This window comes from Macaca mulatta, chromosome 3 (genome assembly GCF_049350105.2).
Source record: "Macaca mulatta isolate MMU2019108-1 chromosome 3, T2T-MMU8v2.0, whole genome shotgun sequence".
In the NCBI taxonomy this organism is placed as follows: Eukaryota; Metazoa; Chordata; class Mammalia; order Primates; family Cercopithecidae; genus Macaca; species Macaca mulatta.
The window spans coordinates 195,897,090-195,922,886 of NC_133408.1; the positions used below are offsets into that span (position 1 = coordinate 195,897,090).

General features: G+C 46.1%; 1 protein-coding gene across 1 annotated transcript; it reads right to left on the reverse strand.

Annotated features, from left to right (window-relative positions):
• Window positions 1-81: 81 nt before the first annotated feature.
• LOC114677086 (uncharacterized) lies at window positions 82-24,390 on the reverse strand. Its single transcript, XM_077997805.1, has 2 exons — window positions 9,520-24,390; window positions 82-602 (listed from the first exon to the last, which is right to left on the reverse strand). The coding sequence occupies exon 1, from the start codon at window positions 18,213-18,215 to the stop codon at window positions 17,502-17,504; it is 714 nt and encodes a 237-aa protein (XP_077853931.1). The 5' UTR covers window positions 18,216-24,390; the 3' UTR covers window positions 82-602; window positions 9,520-17,501.
• Window positions 24,391-25,797: the final 1,407 nt, after the last annotated feature.

Here is a 25,797-nt window from a genome sequence, read left to right on the forward strand (position 1 = left end):
GACCTGGGATCACCTCGCCCAGCTGTGGGCCAACTGCATGAGACAGTCGAGGAAAGTAGTGAGCATGGTTCTTGGCACATGGGAAGGCACTCAATAAATTTTATTGACAAAGTAATCAACAGCAGTTTGGAACTCTGCAAAGAATTCCCTGTGGGGGAAAAAAAAAAATTCCAAACTGAAGTCAGAGGTAACTCTCTTTGCTGACCATGGTGAAATCTGAGGTTGTCCAAAGGCAGTTGGCAAAGAATATCATCCATACCGGTCTGCCAGGGTCCGTAGCACCTCGCTGCACTGCGCCATCGGCTCTCCCGGACCCCCAGCTCCCCGACTCACCCTGCAGATCTCGGGACTTATCAGCCTCCATAAACATGTGAGCTAACTCCTCATCGTAACGCTTGTTCTTTCCTTCTTATTGGTTCTGCTTCTCTAGAAAACCCTGACTGATAGATCCAGGTCTCTCTGGCTCCCCCAGTCACACACAGTCCTTCAGACCACAGCTGCAATCTCAGTCCTCTCTAGCTTTCAAGCCTGCTCTTGAAGAGAACAGCTTCCTAATGGTACATCTGTAGGCTGGTACCAGTCTGCAAGGAGATTTTCAGTAGCTTTGGAAAAGAGGAAAAATATTATGATTAATGACAATCTGAGAGTTTTTACTTATTTTTTTTTATTCTAATATAACGTCCTCCTACCATTTTGGTGTTGTTTGATTTTTTTTTTTTTTGGACGGAGTCTCACTCTGTTGCCCAGGTTGCAGTGCAGTGGTGCTATCTCAGCTCACTGCAAGCTCCGCGTCCCAGGTTCATGCCATTCTCCTGCCTCAGCCTCCCAAGCAGCTGGAACTACAGGCGCCTGCCACCACACCCAGCTAATTTTTTTTTTTTTTTTTTTTGTATTTTTAGTAGAGACGGGGTTTCACCGTGTTAGCCAGGATGGTCTCGATCTCCTGACCTCATGATCTGCCCACCTCGGCCTCCCAAAGTGCTGGGATTACAGGCATGAACCACCACGCCCAGCCCCATTTTAGTTTTATATCTTTTGTGGGATTGTGGTGAGAAAAAAAAACAAATATTATTTTAATCAATGTCTTCACTTAGAAAATGTAAAGTTGGTGACCTGAATGTAGTTTACATTTTTTCTGCAATTTTAATGGTCTATGAAATTCCTAATTCTGGGAAGCCCTGCTCTTAAAAGCATTGAATGTTTATGACCTTGATGGTGGTGATGGTTTCACAGGCGTCTACATAGCCCCAAACTCATCAAGTTGTATACGTTCAGTATGTGCAGCTTTTGACACGTCAATCATATCTCAATAATGTGGTTTAAATATGTATACACATATATATGTGTGTATATACATATGGACCATATATACATATTTAACATATATATGTATATACACATATATACATATATACATACATGTGTAAGTAGAGTCCAGGAGTATCTGTGTGTATATCTGAGTGTGTGCATATATACAAAGCTTGGAACTCCAGTACCTCTGAATACACTTACTTGCTCATTCAACCAGCATTCATTGAGAGTTTACTATGGCTCATACTCTGGCCAAGCCCTGAGGATCCAAACCTTCTCAAAACTATAGACTAGCAGGGCTATAAAGTAAAATTATCCCATGCGTATACATTTGTATACACATATATATACATATATATGTTAAATATGTATCTACAATCCATGTGTATACACACACACACACATATACACACACGGGCCATACCCACCTTATGATTTTTCAACTTTACAATGGCTTTGTTGGGATATAACCCCATCGTAAGTCAAGCAGCATCTAGACCTATGGTTCTACTTAAATTTTTTTGAATTTAAGATGAGTTTATTGGAGTATTAGATGCATTCTGACAAGATATTTTTAGAATGGGTTTGTTGGGGTACGGCACTGTCATAAGTCCAGGAGTATCTGTGTATATATCTGAGTGTGTGCATATGTACAAGGCTTGGAACTCCAGTACCTCTGTATACATGTATTTGCTCATTCAACTAGCATTCATTGAGAGTTTACTAAAGCTTATACTCTGGCCAAGCCCTGAGGATCCAAACCTTCTCAAAGCTGTAGACTAGGAGGGCTATAGATAACGTAAAATCAGCTTCAACACAGTGTCACAGGGTCTATGCTATAGAAAGTGAGGGTGCTACAGAAGTGTGAACGTGGAGCCCCGCCTTGGCTAGGATGGGAAAGAAGGTTACTGAGGGAGAGTTGTACCAGCCAAGATCTGAAGGGCTGGGCAGAAAATAGCCAGAGAAAGTGAGGAGGAAGAAGGAACAACACAGAGAACACCTCGAGGAATCAGAAAGCCAAAAACAAAGTATTTGTATGATTAGAATATGAAGAGTGTGGAGGAGGCAACTGAGGTCTGGGAGGAGAGGAAGGACCAGATGGATAGAAACATAAACAGGAACCAGACCAAGAGGGGTCTGGGCCCTGCATTCAGGACTCAGGATTTCACCAAGGACAGTGGGAAACTACCAAGAGTCTAAACAGGATTAGATCAGGTTTATGGTTGGATCTTCGGTGTGGACAATGGGTTAAAGGTGAACATGGCGAACACAGGGAGACCAGCTGGGAGTAAGCAATCTTGGACAGAGACATCCGGAGCTCAGACCAGGGACAGCAGGGAGCTTTGGGCATGGTCATGGTCATGGACAGAGGATCCCATGTTTCTTTCTAGGCTGCTGGGGTGACAGCCTTGGACAGAAACATCTGGACCTCAGACCATGGTCAGCGGGGAGTTTGGGCAAGGTCATGGACTGAGGCTCCCACATTTCTTTCTAGGCTGCTGGGGAGACAGTTGCACCATTCATTAAGCCAGGCAGCTTCAGAATGGATGAGTTCATTTGGGGACATGTTTGAGATATTTGTGGGACATGCAAAATGCAATTTCTCTCCAGAAGACAGGTGGGCCTGAGGCCGAAAAGAGGGACCGAGCATGAGATGAGGACGCAGGAGGCACCAGTACGGAACATACGGCCTGGAAAAGCCAATGCCGAGAGAAGGCCAGAGCCTGGAGAAGCCTGAGGACCACCTGCATGTAGGAAACAGCAAGAATGAGGACCATCTGCATCTAGGAAGTTGCTGGAAAAAAAAGAAGCTCCCATGATGGAGCTCTAGGAGGTGGGGCAGGTGGATCTCAGTGCCTCAGAAAGAGGCAGGAGCCACAAGATTGGTGAGGACAAGAAACACCTTCGGACTGGGAGGCCAGTCCAGGGACTTAGGGGCAGAAGACCCATGACGGGGGACTGAGGAGTGTGTAGGAGCAAGGGATGGCTAGCATGGATAGGCTACTTCAGAAATTTGGTGTAACTGGGAGGAAAGAAATGGAGTTTGGGGTGATGGAAAACCAGGGGGCAGGGAGAGGCATTTTGAGATTGAACTCTTCTGGTCTAGTAAAAAGTGTCAAAAAAGAGAGAAATTTTGCAGAGGCGTCCATAAGGGAAGGTCACTGCCAAGGCAGGTGGCCAAGCTACCCCTGGTAGGAGGGAAGGAGGACAGGTCAGGAGGATGCCAGGGAGGGGTCAGGTGCCACTGCCTGATGTCTGTTCACTCTGGAGGGAGGCAAGGTCATCTTATGAGGCTGCACAGAGGAGAGGCTGTGTGGAGGAGGCAGGCAGGTGAAACGTTCGAGGCTGGTGTAGAAGGTGAGGCATCCCTGAGGGGAACAGAAGAGGCAGTGCCATGTTTCTGCGTCACACTGAGAGAAATGGCAGCCCCCACCTTGTGACTTTCTGGGTAGTACTTCCCCAAGCCCTCCTTGACATCACGTTTTACCTTCTCTCCCCAGTGTCTTGAGAGTGAGACCGGGTCCTTACCAATTGAATCTCAACATTTTGTGTGTCCCAAAATACCCACACAGCGCCGGACACATCACCATGACAGGAAAGCCTCCATCAAGATTGGCTGGTGTGACTTCGGCGCCTTTGCTCCCAGAGGCCCAGCCCCCACCCCACAGCCTCACAACCACCCATTCTCCCCACTAAGGAGCAGCAATTCCTTTAACTCACTTACGCGGCTCACAACGTGGCAGAGAAGTGACAGCTCACGTGCACACAAAGAAACGCAGAGTCAGTCATTCGAGCATGGCAGAGCAAGGTACCCAAAGGGAGTTCGTGGACTAGACCCATTCTTTGTCAGGAATCCGAAAGTGAGAATTGATGGTATATTAATAAATAAGTAATTAATAATATAATTAATAATAATATTCCTGACATTTTTTGTCAGGAATGTGAAAGTGAGAATTGATGGTATATTAATAAATAAGTAATTAAAATATAATATAATTAATAATATTCCTGACATTCTTTGTCAGGAATGTGAAAGTGAGAATTGATGGTATATTAATAAATAAGTATAATACAATTATTAGTTAATATAATACATAACTATTAATGTATGTGTTAGGGATTATATTAACTAATAATTGTATTATAGTTATTGATACCTTAATTTTATTATTAATCATTAAATTATTTTTAATACATAAATTTATATATTAATAATATAATTGTATTATGTTATTAATAATTAATTAATTGATAATGTGGCCAGCATGCCAGCTTGTCCCTGAGCTCTTCAGAGTTCTGTCCTGCGGGCTGATCCCAAATTGTCCTTTAATCCAGACCCATCCCTCTCACCTACCTCCACAAAAGGGCTCAAATCACCAGGTTATTATTAGTTAGCTGATCAATAATCCATGGCGGCAGAGGAATCCCCAGAAAACCCTGCCTGTCTAGACCATCGTCCCCTTCACACTAGGAAAGTTTGGTTGTGCAAGCAAGACCCTCAGAACCCACAGACAGTAAAATCACAGCCCTTCTCCCATCGACCCTGCAGTGAGTCAGACGTCACCACCACCTGCTCTCACAGGCGAAGGAACTGTCGAGACTGAGGCCTGAAAGAGAGAGAGCTTTCCTACAGGTTGCTGGCAAATTCTAGCAGATCCGAAGTTGTAAGCCTGGGCTTTTTAATTCCCAGCCAGTTCTTTCCACTGCATTCATCCCAATCATTCAATTTTGAGCAGATAGTGTAAGAAAATCTTGAGTTTGGGTGGCCCAAGCCAAGATCAGAACACAGCCTGCCTTGTTCTCCCAGCTCCTGTTTCGTGTCCCAGAGCTGGGGGCAACCCTTAAGTCCTTTCCTCTGACTGGGCCTGGAATCCCCCAGAGCTGAGCATCTCCCATCTTTATTTTTCTTACATGGTGTCAAAGTCAAGTTACGCTGAGCACTGAAATTGGTGTCTTCTGCCTCAGAGATAAAAATAGTTGGCGAAGCTTAAAGAAGTTCCGCCCCAGTTTATTTAAGGCATAATCTCAAATATCCCTTTGTCCTAATTATCATGCTATCCCCCGAAGGCAAGGAGCACAGAGAAAATCGGAGAGCAGCGCCAGGTTTTATTTTTGATCTTCAATTCGACTCTGTCAAATATTTACAAATCCCCTCAGAGCGGGAGTCCACTGGGCAAGTGTCTTTGGGTTCACCAAGTAGGGGAAAAAATTAAAAGGAAATGAAGCCAGGGCAGAATTTCTAAGGAGTAGGAAGCCTTCATTCCAAAGCTGTTCGGTGATGGTTGATGGTTTTAATGCACTGACAGGTGCTCAGCCTTTTTCACCATCTCCCTAACCTTGAACCAGGAACTGAGAGCACTTCACAGGCCACTCCATCCACATCGCGGTTCAGCCAGGGCCAGCGGAGTCAGCTGTTTCCACGTTAGTCCTGTCCCTGGTAAGACTGTCCTAACACTGGGGTTCTATCACAAAGCAAATACCATGGAAATCTGAATTTATGATGATGAGTGTATATATTTTTATGAAAAAAAATGCTTAGGCAAACATTTTCTTTTAGGATGCTGGATTGAGCCATAAACCCAGCCTAAGGTACACCTTTGGGCCTCTGAGTGAAGTACCTGATTCCATTAAGAGTAGAAAGATCCTTCAAAAACAGCTGTGGAACAAACAAACAAATACAACCTGCAAACAGCAGTTCTGAAACAGATAGATGCTCCCTCATCAACCACTTCTCAATTCCTGCAGCCCTATGCCTATCAACACAGATGTCTTAGAGTCTCTGGGACCTCGTTCTATAGGAGACTTGTCTTCATTTTAGAGTCTGAAATTAGCGTTTCTCCCTTCAAACTCCCCCACTTTAAATTAACATGAAAACGCTAACCCTTAATAGAAGAGCCACTCAATTATCATCCGGGCAATGGATGGGTGTGAATTCATTTACTCTACCAATATTTACTGGGCCTTCGATATGGAGAAGGCCCATGCCAGGCACTGAGAGATGCTGTTACACTATGAAATGTTCTAACAATGAAATGTTTCTGTGTCTAGAATGGTTTGTAACTAACTCAAAGTGCTCTGTGCAAAGGATCCCTGCAGTGAGCGGCGTGCTGGCCACAAAGAGTTTCATCACTTACTGTAAATCACATAAACAAATAAAAGCATTATTTAAATGAGGGCCCTTTACTTACAGAAACCCTATTGCAGTTATTTTCTTTCAAGATCTAATTAGATTTAAAGCTTCATTTGGAAAACAGAAGATGAAAATGAACCTCTTATCCTAAGGGCATCTGGATGAGAATCAAATGCATACGTGACTTTTTTTTTTTTTTTTTATCATACAGCAAATTTGCCCAGGTCATAACCAAACAAAAGAACTCTGTTCTATGAGTGTAGTAAGAAGGAAGAAAAAATAAACTCAGCCATGTCTTGTGACAGTAGATCCTCATGCTTAGCGTGTTCATGATTGATTCCCTTGTTTTTGACACTGTTTTAGGAAGATTAGCACTGTCTGATTCAATGAGTCCCTGTACATTTGAGATACATAAATTTACGGATTGTAATGAAATTCCCAAAACAAACATACACTATACTTTTAGGAGTCAATATAAAGTATTCTGAGATTGAAAATAAATAGATAAATAAGTTAAACTCATCCTTAAAGATGTACAGTGAGTAACTTGGCCCTTAGTAGCGCCTTTACATATTTGAATGATGGGCTGGATGAGCCCGTGAGACAACTCTGCGGACAACTTTGGAACTTGGCCCACTTGGAAAGCACAAGCCTTTGTCAGAAGCTCATTCTATCAGGCCACAGTATTTGTTACAAAACATACAAATATAACTGCTTTCTGCTGTTAATAACTGTATTTTTTAATGTTCCTAAAACAAAGCATATGAAGAAGAAACATGCTTGTATTATTCATTTTGCCAAAGGATTGTTAAACTTAAAGGAGCTGCAGGAAAGTTCTCTCACACATTAAGCTGCCAGGTGCATTTAAGTGGTGGCCTATAAAGCTGTGACTTTGTGGCTGGGCGCGGTGGCTCATGCCTGCAATCCCAGCACTTTGGGAGGCTGAGGCAGGCAGATCGCTTGAGCACAGGAGTTCGTGACCAGCCTGGGTAACATGGCAAATTCCCACTAAAAAAACCAAACAAACAAATACAAAAATCAGCCAAGCGCAGTGGTGCACACCTGTAGTCCCAGCAACTTGAGAGGCTGAGGTGGGAGGATCGCTTGAGCCTGGGAGGCAGAGGCTGCAGTGAGCCGAGATCATGCCACTGCACTCCAGCCTGGGTGACAGAGTGGGACCCTGTCTCAAAAACAAACGAAAAATTAAAAAATAAAGTGGTGCCTTCTTGACCACACTGAGCGGAGACGGATAAGGCACAGAAGTGTACAGTTCAGAGGAGCCACTGCTGAGAGATTGGTCAGGAATGACTATCGGGCGACCTCTGGAAAGACGAAGTCTGTGTGAGTGCCCACTGTAGAGATTCTATTCACACTTGCTCTGTGGCCACATCTCCCCAGTCACATCCGTTGGTCCCTGCGGAAGTTGCCTCTTTGCAGTGACACTTTCAGAGATTTCTTGAGGAGTCACTGACTGGTGGACAGTGGCACTTTTAACAAGAAGGAAACACCCTGTGCAGATAATTGAGTCCCAGAGAGAGGAGAAGCAGTGCCTCCCGCATCTGCTCCTGCCTCCAGCCTCCTGGGGCCACTTAGCTCCATCCACTTCCTCCGTCTGAGCTTCCCGGGGCCACCCAGCCGCCGGGTGAAGAAAGCATGTGAGAAGCTGTTCGCTAGTCACAGTGTCCTTCACTGGCTTCTCCAGGTTTCCCCTAACAGGAGTGGGTTTCTCATTCCAATCTGCATGTCGGCGTGCCGAGCACCTGCGTGTTGGGGTGCCGAGCCACCTGCATGTCGGCATGCTGAGCGACCTACGTGTCGGGGTGCTGAGCCATCTGCATCTTGGGGTGCTGAGCACCTGCATCTTGGGGTGCTGAGCACCTGCATGTTGGGGTGCCAAGCCACCTGCATGTCAGGGTGCTAAGCGCCCACTTGCTTGCCCCTCACTTATGCCCCTTCCTTCTCTGGCCCTGGACTCTCAGCCCATGCCTGGTCACCTGGGTTAGACCTCACAGGGCTCCAATCTGACTCACTTCTCCAGTCACTCCTGTGCCCACGGCTGCTCCCTGGGAATGGATGCAGGGTGGGCTTGGTGCCTGGCCTAGAAGACAAGAGAGGAGGAAGCCCTCTACGGACACCTCCACCCTGCCCCACCAGAGTTAGGGAAGAGGGAAGGAGAACGGGCAGGCTCAGATGGGACACCAGGTCCCTTAGACGCCCAGGAAGGAAGCCGTCGAACCCCTGGCTCATGGAGCGTCCTCCTCTCCCGGCTTCCCCTAACAGCTGTTTTCCACACTGCCTATGTGATAGCAGGCTTGTTTGGTCATATTTCTGCCTAATTATTTCATGTTCAAAAATCGTTACTGACTAAACGATGAGATCCTTAAGGGTCCCTGGCTCTTGCCCAGTGGAAATGTCAGTGAGGAAATCGACACCAATGCCTCCCAAACCCAGGCTGAGGTCCCAACAGCCCTCCCTTCTAGACCGGCAGGTCCAGCTGCCAGCCCCTCCATGGGTCCTGATGGCTCAACACCCAGGCGGCAATTCCCCTGCACCCCAGCCTCCCTGAGGGTCCTGTCTCAGCACCACCAGCTGCACACACCAAAAACCAGGGCACATGCCTTGACACACTTTCCACTTCATCCCCAAAATCAAATGCAAGCTGCTACCAACATCCCATCGGGCTTTCCCCTGCGCCTGTGCTTTTTCCACACCCCACACATATGCCTTGGCCCTTCTCCCACCCCCATCCAAGACATTGCCGCTTCCCACCTGTAAGTAGCTCCTGTAGGATGGACCACGCTCCGCAGCCCATTCCCACACGACAGCCAGAGTGTCTGATCTGCCACCCATCTGACTGGGTCACTCCTGCACCCGAAACCCTCCCGTGGCTCTCTGTGACCCTCCAAAGAGATTCCAGACCCCTTCTCCTGCTTCTTCATAAGCCCCCACTGACCTCACATCCCATCCCCCAAGGCCGTGATCAGTCCCTCTGGCCTCCTTCCTCCAGCTCGGCAGCATCCTTGCACCCCCAGCTTTTGCATAAACTGCCCCTATTGCTCTTCACTCCCCTCACTTACCTCATTCTTCCTCTTCCAAATGCCACTTCCTCAGCAAAGCCTCTCCCCGCTGTCAACTTCCCTCTGTACACGTTCACGACGCTGCACTTGTCCCCCCTTCATACCCTGTGACAGCTCCACTTCCTGCTGCATGGACTCATGAATACATCTAATAAATAAGTAAATAAATCTAAAAAAAACAAACAAACAACAGAAACCACCGCTGTACACTCCTGCATTACATCAGATCCAATTTACCTGAATCGCAAGAGGTGAATCCCTTCCAAAGGTGGTGTGTTTTCTTTTTTTTTTTTTTTTTTTTTTTTGAGACGGAGTCTCGCTCTGTCGCCCAGGCTGGAGTGCAGTGGCCGGATCTCAGCTCACTGCAAGCTCCGCCTCCCGCGGGCAGGTGGTGTGTTTTCTAACTGGTGCGAAGAAGACCATTGCAAACTCTGGGATTTAGGACTTTTCTACGACAATTTATGACAGTGATGATGAGACTGCACGCTCAGAGGAGCCACAGAGCAGAGCATACACAGACCCTGCAGAGGCACAGCAGGGCCTGGAATTCAGCAGGGGACCAAGGCACCCGGAGTCACACAGTGGGAGGCCATCACAAACCCCAGCCCTAAGGGACGGGGGAAAGAGTGATTACCCAAACCCACGGGCCGCAGGCGGAGAAATAAGACCCCATCCAAACACGGCCTGGCAGGAAAGTAGCCAGGAAATAAGGGCCCAGCCTCTCCCCTTACCTCCTTCTGATCTTACACCAGGGATTCCATTGCCCAAACCCAACTGAAGGCCAGAGCCCTGGAGGGTGGCGTCCGTAGAGACCAGCCTCCCAGGGCCCAGACTGGATGTGGAATGTCAGCATATGGGTCTGAAAGGACAAAGAGGGACTTCCTGGCACACCTGTTCCTTTTGCCAGGTGGACATAAGAGAAGGATGATGGAGAAAGCTCCCACCTCCAAGAGCTGAGGTCTCTCTTCTCTCACACACAAGGCCTTGTTTTGCGTGCGGTTTAGTGAAGCAATAGGTGCTGGCTGGTGGCACAGCTCAGAGACTATGTATCGTATGCAGGTGTCCCGGGAGCATCTGTCCTCCTCGGAACCACAGGAACCTGGTTTAGGAACCACACTCCTGGGTCCACCGCTGCCCTGTCCAGGGAACAGGGCTGACCATGTGGCCCATGCTCATCTTCCCCTTTTTTTCTTATGATACGAAAACTAAAATTGCAGGCATTTTGAGCCCCCTCACAAAATGTGCAGCTTCCAAACTTGTGTGGCCCGTGCTCGTCTTCCCCTTTCTTTCTTATGATACGAAAACTAACACTGGAGGCATTTTGAGCTCCTCACAAAATGTGCAGCTTCCAAACTTGTGTGACATTGGCCAAGCTGCCTTTCTGAGCAAATCAGGTGCGTGAACATCACGGCACAGCAGACAACATCCACAGCTGGCCTCAAACAGTCTCCCTGCTTCACCTCCTCAAGTGCATTAAGACATTTTCGAGCTTGCTTGCAAGTTCCAACCTTAAAATCCTGATTATTTATTTATGCCCTTTTTGTCTAAGAAGTTAAATCCCCAAAGCATCTCAATTTAGATCAAAAGCAGTTTACCAAACTTCACCTGGCGCACCTGTGCCTTGTGATTTGTTAATTACCTGCTTAGCATTTCCAGAGCTGCGAGGCAGAGCCGCAGCCTCGTTGGCTGCAGGGAGAAACCTCTGATACTCGCCTCCTGCAACACAGCCTTCCAGAACGCCTGGGGTGTTCACCGGGTGAAGCTGCTCCACCGGACTAAGCCCCATGCACTTCTGCAAATTGCTTTTATTTTCCAGGGGGAAGGACGCGGCGTGGAGCACACACACACGTGAATGCAGTAAGCTGCTGACATGTTTCTTGGCTACCTGATCAAACTCTGCAATGGTCCTAATCTGTCTTATCAGCAGCGTCCTATCACACGTGAGATCATCAAACAGCAGCGCCCCATTGATTCCCCCAGCGCCTTTGGTTGACAATTTGGCATTAGAATATTAGGAATAACAGTAATTATGGCCTTTACAATTGCTTCAAATGAAAGAGATCATTAAAGCGCACACATGAAAAGATGATCTCATTTCTGAGATAGCTCTGGTCGGTTTTCTTCCTTTTTTTTTGTTTTTTCTCCTTCTAAGTTCTTAGCAATCATCCCTGCGTTTTCTCTGTAGCTGGGGAAGCAGCAGAGGAATGAAAAAGACGGGGGTTTGTGAAGCAGCACGGTGCACTGACGTTTTTTGTCCTTCCTCCCACCCCCCCCCCCAGTTTTCTTGTGAAGAAACAGAAAGCATAACCTTTTCTGAACTCAGCACTGCCAGAGAGGGCCAGGAAAGGGTGGCATGTGCCAGCTGCTGGCCTGCCTGGGTCATGTGCATGGAGTTGTTCCTTTTTAAGTTAAGCTCTGGGGAAGCTAAGTGTACTCCATGCTTTGAGGCATCTAGAAAATTAAGATTATAAAATTCACTGGCTTCTGGAAGTAATAATAAAGACGTAGCTCAATGCCTCTCCTCCATAGAGGCGCTCTTATCCTCCGCATAGAAGTGATCACTCCCCCATCGAGCTCCCACTGTATTTTTATCTCTCCATGAAACTTGCCACGTTTTGACTTGCACCCTAATTGTAATTATGTCCCAGCTCATTCGTGATGCTGCAAGTCCCTTTAAAGCCAGATCCTATCGCTGACTCCTCTGTATCCGTCTTCCGCACCCAAACTGACTCTCCCTCGGACCTGCACATAGGCACCACTCACGGCCTGCACTCAGGGCTGCCGCTGAGCCACCTGGTTGACCACCTCTTGCGTGGTTTGTATCTCTTAGCGTCTTTACTCATCTGCAGGATTCGCAACATCTTCCCAATCAGAACTTGTATTTCCAATCTCGCTTCATGTTCTAAAACTCCATCAGAATTTCTTCCCAAATATCCCGCGCTATCCCAGTCTCACTGCAAGATCTTGATGTATTGATTAGAAGAAATGGTACCTTAGAGAGAGCGGGGGGAAATGTATCACAGCAATCACAGTTAAATAAATCCTATCCTTCAGAAAATAATGAAATAAGTAATCTAAAAAAATACAGTGAATAATGAATCGAGATCAACTGACTTCCAGCTGCTACGAAGAAAAACAGGCTCTGGTTCGTTTTCCACAGGAGCGTGAAATGAGTGGAGCTTCTTCATCCACAAAATGTGATCGTTTGGATAATGGCACTCACCCGGCTCTACATGTGCTGAGTGTTCCAGGACCTGGGCATGTCTTCACACTAATACTCATTTATGATTGAAGTTGTGCAAACTGAAAAGATACACGTCTGTTTATTCACATCAATGGTGATAGTTGGACTAATCCCAAAGCAATACGAAACCAAACACAAGCAGTGCTGTGCTGCATGTGGTGGGAGAGGGTCCTCGCATCGGAACACCTGGCTTCAAGTCCCTCCCCAGCTAAAGAGCCCGTGTGTTCGGGCCACTGGCTGCCCTCAGGCCCTCAGGCTCCTCAGGTCATAAACTGAAGGGGCCGGAGTCAGGACTTTTCTGATCCAAACTGTGCCAAAGGGAGTTTTTATCCTTTATAGAAACCCCAGAACTTCCAACAGGTCAAATAAAAACCACAGTAATTTGAAGGTAGAAGCTGCTTGTATCTCTCCTGTGTAGCCTTTTGCTCCTATTTCTTCTACATCTCTCAAGGAGCCACCGAAACGGCGGCCTTTGGGAAGCCTCCACGCAGCACCATTGACCGACAACGTACCAGAGACTCCAGGATCTAACCAAAGGTGGAGAACAGCTATTTGAGTTATAGCCTCTCAGACACACCAAAAGTCAAAGCAACCAAAAATCGTGAAGGAGGAAAGCGTCTGCATTTCCGCTCTTTCTAGAGTGGCCGTGTGAAAACAGCCCGGCCTGCCACGCTCAGCCTCCGAGGCGCAGGCTTTGGACGAAGCTGCTTTTGCCAGGAAGGTGCACCCTTCCCAGCTCCATTCCAGTCTAGAATTGCCTGTGGTTGGTATCAGCACCCAAAGCAAATTATGTGATGGGCCAGAAGGCACAGACCACGTCTCCTCACACCCAGCATCGCCAGGCGCCCCAAACACTGCACTGAATGCCCAGAGTGAGCCTGAGTGAGCCCTGGAGCACACAGAGCCCCGGCCTCCTGCCCTCCTGGCCTGGCATGGAGCCACCCTGTGTTCATCTCCTGAGGCTGCTGTCACAAATGACCGCAAACTTCGTAACTTCAAACAGAAATGCATTTTCTCCTAGTTCTGCAGGACAGAAATCCGGTATCAGAGTTGGTTCCTTCCAAAGGCTCTGGAGAGCGTCCGCTCCATCCCGTCTCCTCCTGGGAGCTGCTGGCAACCCTTGGTGTTCCTTGGGCACAGATGCATCCCTCCAATCCCTTCCTCCACTGTCACGTGCAACGCTCCCTGTGTCCTTGTCTGTGTCATGGGGTCTCGGGCCTCCCTGATTAGTCCAGGATGATCTCATCTTGAGGTCCTTAATTACATCTGCGAAGGCCCTTTTGCCCAAATGAGGTCCCATTCATGGGCTCCAAGTGGACTAATTTTGGGGGGTTGGGGGCATCATTCAGCCCCTTACGCAGCACTCTTCCTCAAGATGCTTAAAATTGTGAAGCCTTTTACTCCTATTTTTGTGTATCTCTCAATGAGCCTAAACAAATGGCAGCCCTTGGGAAGTCTCCAGGCAGGGCTACTGACCAACAAGGTTATCACCAATCCGGTTTTCCTGTAGAGCATGCTGGCCTTGCCTTTCCAAACTCCTGGAAAGCAAGAACAAAAGTTTTTATTAAAAAACATTACCATAGAATGGGCACATATTAGACACTTCATGTTTCATTGAACGGATCGTTTTTGAGTAAACTTTTCTTGTGATAGCCTTTGGTCGTTGCTTTATTTCCCTAAGAATCCATTTTGTGAATTTGGATCACGGATAAGAGAGATGAATGAAGAATAGAGAATATTGTCTTTTCAAACATTCATTCAACAAACTGAGTGCCAGCCATGCATGCAACCTGTGTATAGGGCTGGAAAGAAGCAACTGAACCAAGAGCCCAGTCCCCTCAGAACTCACAGCCCAACTGGGAATTTACTACTGATCCATGTGGTCAGGCAATCATGCACCTGCAAACAGGTAAGGGCACAGAGGAGGAAGCAGCTCGCTCTGGAGTGGGGGAGATGTCTCAGGAACGGGCCGCACTGGGTGGGGAGAGAAGCAAGTTCAGAGCCAAAGGAGGAGATTTGGGAATTCTACAGGTTTGGCGTGGGAAATGAAGGAAGGCAAGGCTTAAAGTATGAATGGAAGCTGGTTTGGAAATTATCTCAAATGCTACATTGAACCCCTCCCTGTAGGCATGGGGTGTGATGAAGCCATTGAGCACAACAGTTCCCCGCTTCTGCAGTTGGCAACACCCTCACCCTCGTCCCCACCAGGGTCTCTGACATGGAGGTGAAGGCTGTACAGAGCACCCTCGCCCCTGCCATGGTCTTTGACATGGAGGTACAGGCTGTATAGAGCACCCTCGCCCCTGCCATGGTCTTTGACATGGAGGTGCAGGCTGTACAGAGCACTCCCGCCCCTGCCGGGGCCTTCGACATGGAGGTGCAGGCTGCACAGAACAGCCTCACCCCTGCCAGGGTCTGTGATGTGGAGGTGCAGACTGTATAGAGCACCCTCGCCCCTGCCAGGGCCTCTGACATGGAGGTACAGGCTGTACAGAGCACCCTCGCCCCTGCCATGGTCTTTGACATGGAGGTGCAGGCTGTACAGAGCACCCTCGCCCCTGCCAGGGCCTCTGACATGGAGGTGCAGGCTGAACAGAACAGCCTCACCCCTGCCAGGGTCTGTGATGTGCAGGTGCAGGCTGCACAGAACATCCTAACCACTGCCAGGGTCTCTGATGTAGAGGTGCACTACAGAACAGCAGGGGAGGCCATTCACATTGGAATGTGTGAGAATGATGCTCCCAGGCTTATACAGTGTTCAACGATGCAGCCAGATGAGGCTGCCCTGCCCTTCACTCTTTCTTCCCACCTGTCTTAGTTCATTTTCTGTTGCTTATAACAGAATACCTGAAACTGAGTAACTTGGAGTTTATTTCTTACCGTTATGGAGGCTGAGGAGTCCTAGGTCAAGGGGCCACATCTGATGAGGGCCTTGCTGCTGGTGGGAGGTCTCTGCAGAATCCAGAGGTGGTCCAGGGCATCACACAACTTGGGGGCTGAGTGTGCTCGCTCAGGTCTTTCTTCCTCTTCTTACAAAGCCACCAGTTCCCACTCCCAGGTTAACCCATTCATCCATCAACCTATGAACAGACTAATCCATTCCCAAGGGCAGACCCTCATGATGCAATCACCTCTTTAAGGCCCCACCTGTCAATACTGCCACAAGGGGGATTAAATTTCAGCAAAAGTTTTGGAGGGGACGTTCAAACTGTGGCACCACCCCTAACAGTTCTTCATATAAAAAGCAGGGTTTTGCAGTTAGATATTTTGGGACTTGAAACTAGCACCAGTCATGCATTAGAACTAATCAGAATAAAGCTGACAGACTGTCCTAAAAGCTTGCTTGGTAACTCATCCTAGCATTTACAACATATAAATAAGTCATGTCTATTATAGCTGCGCAGAAAGCCCGCAACAAGAGGGCAAATGAGAGAGGATAAAAGGTTGCCAAACTGGGAATGTGTCTACCCGGGTATTACAGGAATTATTTTAAGATTTCACTTAAGAAGGGGGCATAAGAACAGATTTATGAAATGGGAAGAAGTTCAAGTTACACGCAGTGGCCTGAGCAGTTGACTTCCTGTCTTTCTGAGCCTCAGGTTGCAACACCTATAAAATGAGACATCAGATGTTGCCTCTCTATTTTATGCAGTGACTGTCAGGATCTTATATGAAAACTCATGGGGAAGCTTAAAGGGAGAGATTCATGTAAAATACAGTTATTGTCAGGGAAAGAGATAAGGGGCACTGACTCTTAGGACTGGGAAGGAAGTAACGCACACCTCCTTTTACAGTCTGAGCTTTCTTCTCCTCCCGGTTTGCATTCCATTCTCTAACACGTTGGGGAGATCATTAAAAAGCAATAATCCTGCACGACAAAATAGAGTCAGCAGAGAGCGGAGAATCTGGCTTATACCTACAGAGAGAAATGGAGGAGGAGGGAGAGAAGACAATCTTAGGAGACTTGGGCCAAAGTATTAGCATGCTGCAAGGGTGCATTAGTGAGTCTGTACGCATTACAACAGCGCTTTCAGCTTACTCAGGCCTGGCAGCTCAATACAAGAAAGGGAGACAATTTGGAATAGGTTCAGAGAAGAACGGAGTAACAACAATATTAAGGGGCTGGTTTCAAGGATTGATTTAGTTCGAAGAAAGATTAAGGACGCTAAGTGTGTACAGCTTTCCTAATCACGGACTAAGTGAAGACAAGACAAACATCATCAGATATTTAAAGAGTAGAAGCAGTGAGGATAGAAAGGGATTATTTCGACGAGATTCTCAATTTATGCAACATGGTGTAAACTGTCATAAAAAGCTCCAGGATGAGGACTTGGCTCATGCAGATGAAGTGGGAAATGGAGTTCAGCTGGAATTAGTTTATGGCGCTGCACTTACTCTCACAGAGAAGTCTCTCTCAAGACATTAAGGCTGAAAGCTGAAGTTGATCTTCATTTAGGGGATGGGAGGCTGCATTTACATTAAAATAAACCAGCATCTTGATAGGCCACAAACCGGCACGGATGGGATTCAGGCAAGGACACTGACTGCCCATCCCAGGCTCACCATTTCCCAGTGAGCCACCACAGAGGAGTATAAAGCCATGGGCTACTCACGCCTGCCAAGGAGAAAGAGATCTCACAGTGTCTGACTTCTTAACTCATTCCCCTCCTCCACGCTCTGTTAACCAGTATTTTAGCTCTACCATGGTCCTACCCGCTCACATCAGGTATTACTATTACTAATAATTAACATGCTTTTTTGATTTCTTGTTTGCCATTGCCTTTGGTTGTTTCTCATGGATTTTGTTAAGTTTTGTTGCTGTGGTGGTGGTGGTAGGGGGGTCGGAGGTGGTAGAGGTGATGGTAGTGATGATGCTGATGGAGGTGATGGTGGTAGTGGTGGTGGTGGCGGTGGTGATGGTAGTGATGACGATGATGGTGGTAGTGGTGATGATAATGGTGGTGGTGGTGATGGTGGAGGTGATAGAGATTATGATAATGGTGGTGGGGATTGTAATGGTGGTGGTAGAGGTGATAGTTACGGTAGTGGTGGCAGTGATGATAGCAATGATGATGGAGGTGATAGTGATGATGATGATGATGGTGGTAGTGGTGGTGGAGGTGATAGTTATGGTGGTGGTGCTGGTGACAGTGGTGATGACGATGATGGTGGTAGTGGTGATGATAATGGTGGTGGTGGTGATGGTGGAGGTGATAGAGATTATGATAATGGTGGTGGGGATTGTAATGGTGGTGGTGGAGGTGATAGTTACAGTAGTGGTGGCAGTGATGATAGCAATGATGATGGTGACAGTGATGATGATGATGGTGGTAGTGGTGGTGGAGGTGATAGTTATGGTGGTGGTGCTGGTGACAGTGGTGATGACAATGATGGTGGTAGTGGTGGTGATAGTGATGATAATGGTGGTGGTGGTGGAGGTGATAGCAAGCATGATGGTGGTGGAGGTGATAGTGATTGTGATAATGGCGGTGGTGATTGTAATAGTGGTAGTGTGACAGTGATGATGATAGTGGTGGTGACAGTGATCATCAAGGTGGTGGTGGTGATGGGAACGGTGGCAGTGGTGGTGGTGGAGGTGATAGTAATGACGGTGGTAGTGGTGGTGTAGGTGTTATGTCGGTGGAGGTGTTATGGTGGTGGTAGTGGTAGTGGTGATAGCAATGATGATGGTGGTGGTAGAGGTGATAGTGATGATGATGGTGATGGTGGTGATGGAAGTGATGGTAATGATGGTGGTAGTGGTGGTGGAGGTGTTATGGTGGTGGAGGTATTATGGTGGTGGTGGTGGTGGTGAAGGTCATGGTGGTGGTGATAGCAATGATGATGGTGGTGGTAGAGGTGATAGTGATGATGATGGTGGTGGTGGTGGTGGTGGAGGTGATAGTCGTGGTGGTGGTGACAGTGACCACGATGGTTGTGGTAGTGATGGTAATGATGGTGATGGAGGTGATAGAGATGATGATGATGGTGGTAGTGGTGGTGGAGATGATAGTTATGGTGGTGGTGGTGGTAGCAATGATGATGGTGGTGGCGGAAGTGATAGTGATGATGATGGTCGGGGGTTAATGGGAATGATGGTGGTGGTGATGATGTTAGTGGTAGTGGGGGTAGTAGTGACAGAGGTAGTGCTGGTGATACTTTTTCTTCGTAAACCTCAAGAACAGTTGAGTTAACTGCATTTTATGTATTTATATATACATGTATATATACACATACACACACACACACACATATATATGTATATCTCTTTTTTACAGATATTGCCACTTAACATAGGCAATATATTCTTTAAAATCGTGAAAATGCTAACTGGGAACCTATATCTATTATTTTCAAAGGAAATTTTTAGCCAATAACTCCAAACCAACTTTTCCAAATGTAACTACAACACCTCCATACTGGAAAGCAAATTATTGTGATCAGATGAGATATGCTCCATGCAGTGATGTGGTCTTACCCAGTGTTAACAACACCCAAGACACACAGCCCTGTCTTTCACAAAACATCCACGTGGGACTCTGACCATCCAGTCATTGAATTTAGAAAGGAATGAGCTCTCCCTGCTTACTTCTTTGCTTTTGTTTTAAATATTGTATTCTTATTGACATTTAGAATCCTAAGCATAAGATTATTTTTTGTAAAACATCAGCCGGAAAATGTTGCATTGAAAGAAACGTGCCTCTATGACAATTGGGTATTTAAAAACCAAGAGATATTCCACTGGAGGGAAAAACAAAAATGTTACCCAGGAAGACTCAACAGACAATGCCTGCAGTTTTTTGTGTGTATGTTACACATCGATCTAAGTGGTCATGAAGTATAGATCTCATGCTGTCTGTTATTTTTTTGGCTAACACATTTTTAAGATCTGTTTCTGCTACTCAAGCCATGTCTCATCCATCACTTACCACTGCCCCATGTCCCACAGTGTCCATTTGCCACATTTGACCCAGCTGTTCCCAAGTGATGAACCCCAAGGCTGCCTCCAACACCTAGCCTCACATTCAGAGTTACAGCAAACACCCCAAACTTGGAATACACGGACCTGAATGACAGTTCCTCTGGAGTATGCCCAGGAGTGGGGTTGCTGTATCATCAGATATATGAATATTTAATTTTGCAGCAGAATTCTAGATTGCCTTCCAGACTGGCAGCCCCACCCACCATCCTTCCAAGCGTTCGTGAGATCTCCCATTTCCCCACATCCTTGCCTATCTTGATATTAAAACACTGTCTACTTTTTGCTAACCTGATGTGTACACAGCAGTGCATATAACATTCTCGTCCTGATTTACATTCCTTTAATTAGTAGTAAAACTGCCCATTTCAAAGACAGCATTCCTTCCATTGTCCACGGCTTCCACAGGATACAGCTCCTGAGCTTCTGAGAGATTCTGGGGCTCCCCTCACCCCTACATTCCTCAGCACCTTGTGACAGGGAATGTTTCTCTTTTTGATCTGCTTTTACAAAAATTGCTGGGTTATCCATGTGCCTTTATCCTTCTAAATAAATCAGCTTGTTGAGTTCCTAAAATTATTTGCTGAAATGTTTGTTGGATTTACATTGAAATTATTGATTAATTTGGGACAAATTGACATCTTTATGGTATTAAATTGTTCTATCCATCCATGAACCTGGTATATCTTCCCACCAGTTAAAATCCCCTTTTATGTTATAGAACAGAGCTTTTAATTTTCTTGTAAAAGTCTTATGCATCTCTGTCAGTTAGGTTCTAAATATTGTATAACTGTGTTGCTATTTTGAGTGTTGCTTTCTTTATATTATATAACCCAGTTGCTTTCTGTTGATGAAGAAAAACATTACTGAAAACTGTAAGTTAATTTTGAATCCAGTTTCTTTCCTGGACTTTCTTATGCGTTTAATAATTTATCTGTTGATTCTGTTAGGTTTTCCACATAGAAAATCATATCATATGAAAAATGATAGTTTTGTCTATCTCCTATTATCTTTACATCTCTATCTTTGTGGGTATTTTTTTAATCTTTGTGTCTTATTTCTTGGGTCGGCACATCTGTTGAACATTAACAGGGATAGCAGTCATCCGTGTCTTGATTCTAATCATAAATAATCTTATGTTTCTCTATAAACTATGTTGCTTATTCTTCATTTTTGTTTATACAGACCTCGTAAGGTTAAGGAAATTTCTTTCTATTCCTAGTTTCTGAGAAGGTTCATCAAAAGTAAATGTTGAACTTCATCAAATGCTTTTTCTACATCTACTGAAGTAATTATCATTTGGTACGTTAATATAGTGAATTGCTTAGAGAAATTTCTAATGATAAAACAGTCTTGTTTTCCTGAAATGAACCATGCCAAACCATTTATAATGCACCATTGGATTAAGGAAACTAATATTCCTTTAGGATACTGCATGCATGTACATTAGTAAAGTAGGCTTAAAGTTTTCATTTCTTCTAAGCTCCCACACAGGATCCTTGGCCTTGTTCCGTCTGCCTGGAATGTTCTTTCCTGGTCTTCATTGATATGGTTCCTCTGGACATAGAAACCTCAACCCGCATGTTCCGTCCACACAGAGTCCCTTCGTGACCATCCAGACCCCTCCCTGTCACTCTCATCACATTGTGCTGGTATTTTGGGGGAGAGGTGAAGCATGGTGCTTATCCTAGTGCAAACTGGTTATTTATTTGCTTCCTTATTCATTGCTGAGCTTGCCCAATAGAATATAAGCACCTTGGGAACACAGACCTCCTCTGTCTGGTGCCATGTTGTGTCCTCACTGCCCAGAACACTCTCTGGAATACAACAGACTGTCAGCAAATAATCAGTTATTGAACAGATGCAGCAGCGGGGATGAAATGTGCAGACATCACGCAAAGCAAAATTACGCAGGGACAGGGACTGACTGAGGACAGCTCTGATTCCCTGAAATGCCTTACAAAGGCTCAGTGATACACTCAGGTGCGGGGTGTGTGTGTGTGTGTAAGAGATAGTGAGAGAGAGACTTTGGTTAAAATTAGAAAAACACAGGCATGAATACAGGTTCCCTTAAGATATCTGTTCCTAGCATATATCACTAAATACGTCTTGGTAGATACTTGTAGAAACCAACCATTCAGTTAACATTTTTCAGCCTTAACTGTGTGCACAGCACCCTGCTGAACACCCAATGAGACACAGAAACCAAATTCCCTGATCTTCAGAAGCTTAAATTACAGTCAGGGAAAGATATGGGTACAGAAAGCTACTACATACCAGAGCAAAGTCATCATAAAAATGATCACAGTCACCTGTAGAAGGAAGAAATACGTGATCTGGGGATGGAAAAGAGGCACTCCCAGAGCAGCCGAGCAACTTCCTAAGGGTTGGAGAGTCAGAGGGTAGGGATGGGCCATTTGGCCAAGAGAAACAAGAGAAAGTTTCAACGTGGGGAAAAAATATACATGGTTTCCTGGAAATGGAGGGAGAGCAGCCTGCTCGGGTCGGAGGTGAGAGCTGAAAACGTGAGAGATGATTGCTGTGAACATCATCCAAACGCCCCCAGAAGAAAATCGTCCTTTACTGAGTGCACACCCTGCAAAAAGAAAAATGTGAAGAAAGGAGAACAAGGGAGCATTGACGATATGTTGGTTGATTTTACGTAAGTCTCCAGATATGTTTCATATTAAACGCTGTTTATCACTGTAGCAGTGATAAACTGCTACTTTTGGTTGTGGAGATGATTTCTTTTTAGTGCATTTAGCTTGCACGATGCCAAAGCACCCTGTGCCACAGGCTGCAGTGGGAAAACAAACATATTTGTCTATAATACGCGCAGGTGGGAAGCCTGCACATATTATAGGGGCCACGGGGCTTCTCCTGCCTGGTGGAAATCTTGAGTGAGGCAATCGGAACTGTGGGATGAATCCTGGGCATCTCAGATCATTCTCCAAAGGGCTGACAACCAGCCTTGCATTCAGGCATTCCCGATGTGGAGGGACATTTGTCCAGACTACAAAAGGACTGAGTTGTGATCTACTTAATTCCCTGATCTGGAGGAAGACGACAAAATGTGCCCACTTTACTTTGCTGTCCGCTGGAAGGTGGTTCTCAGGACTTTCAGTTGACTCCGTGAACTAGTAGAGTTAAGATGGTAATTAGTTTTTCATTATCAACTTACCTAACTAAAAAATGAATAAGCTCACACTATTAGGAAAATGTCTTCCTTTTCCATATTTTGTGGGTCTCCCACAGATGCCAAGACTTTGTTAAAATGCTAATTGTCTATAAGTCATAAGAATATGAATTATTTATCTATTATGCAGTATACTATGGTTATCCTAGTGGTTCAGATGTGTTAATTATGTATTTAGCAACAGATGGTCATTTTTTGGAGGCAAGAATGCACTCAAACACAGGCGACTATTTTCATTTTAGTTCTTCAACTTCTTGTGATTCTAGGAAGCATATCATTAATTTGCACAGCATGAAAAACTCTCCCATATTCTTGCTTATCCTATGCAGGTCCTTAAACTTGTATGTGCAGAATGCATTCCTCCCCTCAGTGTTCAAAGGACACGAAGCAAAAGTGTCTGTGGGAACAGAGGTGAGGCGGCCACAGGGGTGTCTGGTAGGCTGGCTTTCCTCTGCAGCACCGATTTTTCTTTTCACTGTTTTCATATCCATAGCACCCTTTTAAACCCCCTCCACTCCACCTTCTAACATTGTATGTGCTGTCAGGGTAAAAACATCTAAGCCACCATCACCCAAGTGCCAAGTGTTCACGAATGTTTGTCTTCCATGTCCATAGCTGCAGGGAGTATCACTGACACTTCTTTCTTTCTTTTCTTTTTCTTTTTTTTTTTTTTTTTTTGAGATAGAATTTCGCTCTTGTCTCCCAGGCTGGAGTGCAATGGCACAATCTCAGCTCACTGCAACCTCTGCCTCCCGGGTTCAAGTGATTCTCGTGCCTCAGCTTCCCGAGTAGCTGGGATTACAGGCCTGAGCCACGCCACCATGCCCGGCTAATTTTTGTATTTCTAGTAGAGATGGGATTTCACCACATTGGTGAGGCTGGTATCGAACTCCTGACCTCAGGTGATCCGCCCGCCTCAGCCTCCCAAAGTGCTGGGATTACAGGCGCGCGCCACCATGCCCAGCCGACACATTTATAAGCGTGGCACTAAGTCAAGGGGAGATAAAGACCTTTGGAGCTTAGGAGCCCCCGAAAAAATTGCTTCAGCCCATACCAATTCTTTCATAAAATGGTTGTGAAGAAGTTCAACAAGTTCTGGTTTCTTCATGACAGTTATTTCAATGCTTAAAAAAGAAGAATCTAGCCGGGCGCGGTGGCTCAAGCCTGTAATCCCAGCACTTTGGGAGGCCGAGACGGGCGGATCACGAGGTCAGGAGATCGAGACCATCCTGGCTAACACGGTGAAACCCTGTCTCCACTAAAAAAAAAAAAATACAAAAATCTAGCCGGGCGAGGTGGTGGACGCCTGTAGTCCCAGCTACTCGGGAGGCTGAGGCAGGAGAATGGTGTGAACCCGGGAGGCGGAGCTTGCAGTGAGCTGAGATCCGGCCACTGCACTCCAGCCTGGGCGACAGAGGGAGACTCCGTCTCAAAAAAAAAAAAAAAAAAAAAAAGAAGAATCTAATTCCTTCCAAGGCCTTTTTTTCCCTCTCATGACTTTGGAGTTTCTGTTTCGCTTGTGCCCTAATCCCCTGTGTTGAGACTCAGGGCTGGATCGAACTTTTTATGTCTGTATAAGGAATTCCATTGAGCAGGTAAAGGAGACTCGAGAAGGGATTGCCTGGTGATTTTCTTTACTCATGAGTCAGGCTCTGTCTGGAGGTGCCGCACTGTCTTTCTGACTGTGACTCCGAACTCCTTACTGGGTCTATGAAACACGTTTCAGAAATTCTAACACGAGCCCCAGCAATCCAGAACCCTTGGGTCTGGAAACGGTCAGAATAGCTGAGTCAACTGTGAGCAAATAAATAAGATGGAGGTGTTGAAAATGACAATGTCCCCAAAACTCCACAAATCACTGATGCAGAAGTGGGTAGACAGAGTGGTTGATATGCATGTGGGGAGTCATGCATATAGGGCAACAGGTGTCTCTGAGCACTGCAGGTGACTCCATGGGACACTCTTGTTGTCAAAGGCACGAGGGCACTGACCCCCCGAGGTCTCTGGGTCTGTACCACCAGCCACGGGACCAACTCCAGTAGTGAGCCGATGGCAAACGGCAGGTGGAACCTGGGCTCTGTTTGAATGGTGCCTCTCCCAGAGCAATAGAGTCGAACTGACGTAAATTAAACACATGCATGATTTCACTTCATTGTAATCCTCACATTTCGTGAATGCTTTGTTTTCCCAAATGCTGTTTTAGATGCTATCTTGTGGTTTTTCACAAACCCCATGGGGTGGGTCATAGCTATATCACCCTTGCACAGATGAGGAAATTGAGGCTCTACAAGGATCAGTAACTTTCCCAAGGGCAGAGAGCAAGCTCACGACTGCTTAGAACAAGATTCTGAAGCTCAGAGCTTTCAGGTCTTAACTGCTTCCATATTCCTTGTCAAAGTGAAATTCAACCAGGAAAGCTGAAACACACCTCAACACAATGAGCCTGTGCCTCCGTGGCCTCCACACTGGTGCACTGCTCCTGTCACCCACAGTGCAGCGAAGGGAAGGCTGGTGAAATGCTTACGGGCTCAGAGGCTTACAGCAAATCCATCTTTTTAATGGCTCACAATTATCAAATAAACATGAAGGAAGAAAGCCTTCAGCTTTTGATCTGATGTAGTTTTGGTCACATTAAAGTGCTGTGCAATGGAGTGAACGGCATTCAGTCTTGGCAAGCCCCTTAAAGATTCAGCCAAATATTTTAAAAGTCCATTTGGGGAAACTGAGCAGTCTGAGAGCATTGCGTTGACGTTGCTGATCTCGATCAGGGATGGTTAAATTACTAAAAGTAATTACGGCTTATAATATTGTGCAATCCCTTCATAAAAGTGTAAAAGTAGCTCTTCTAGGGTTATGGAA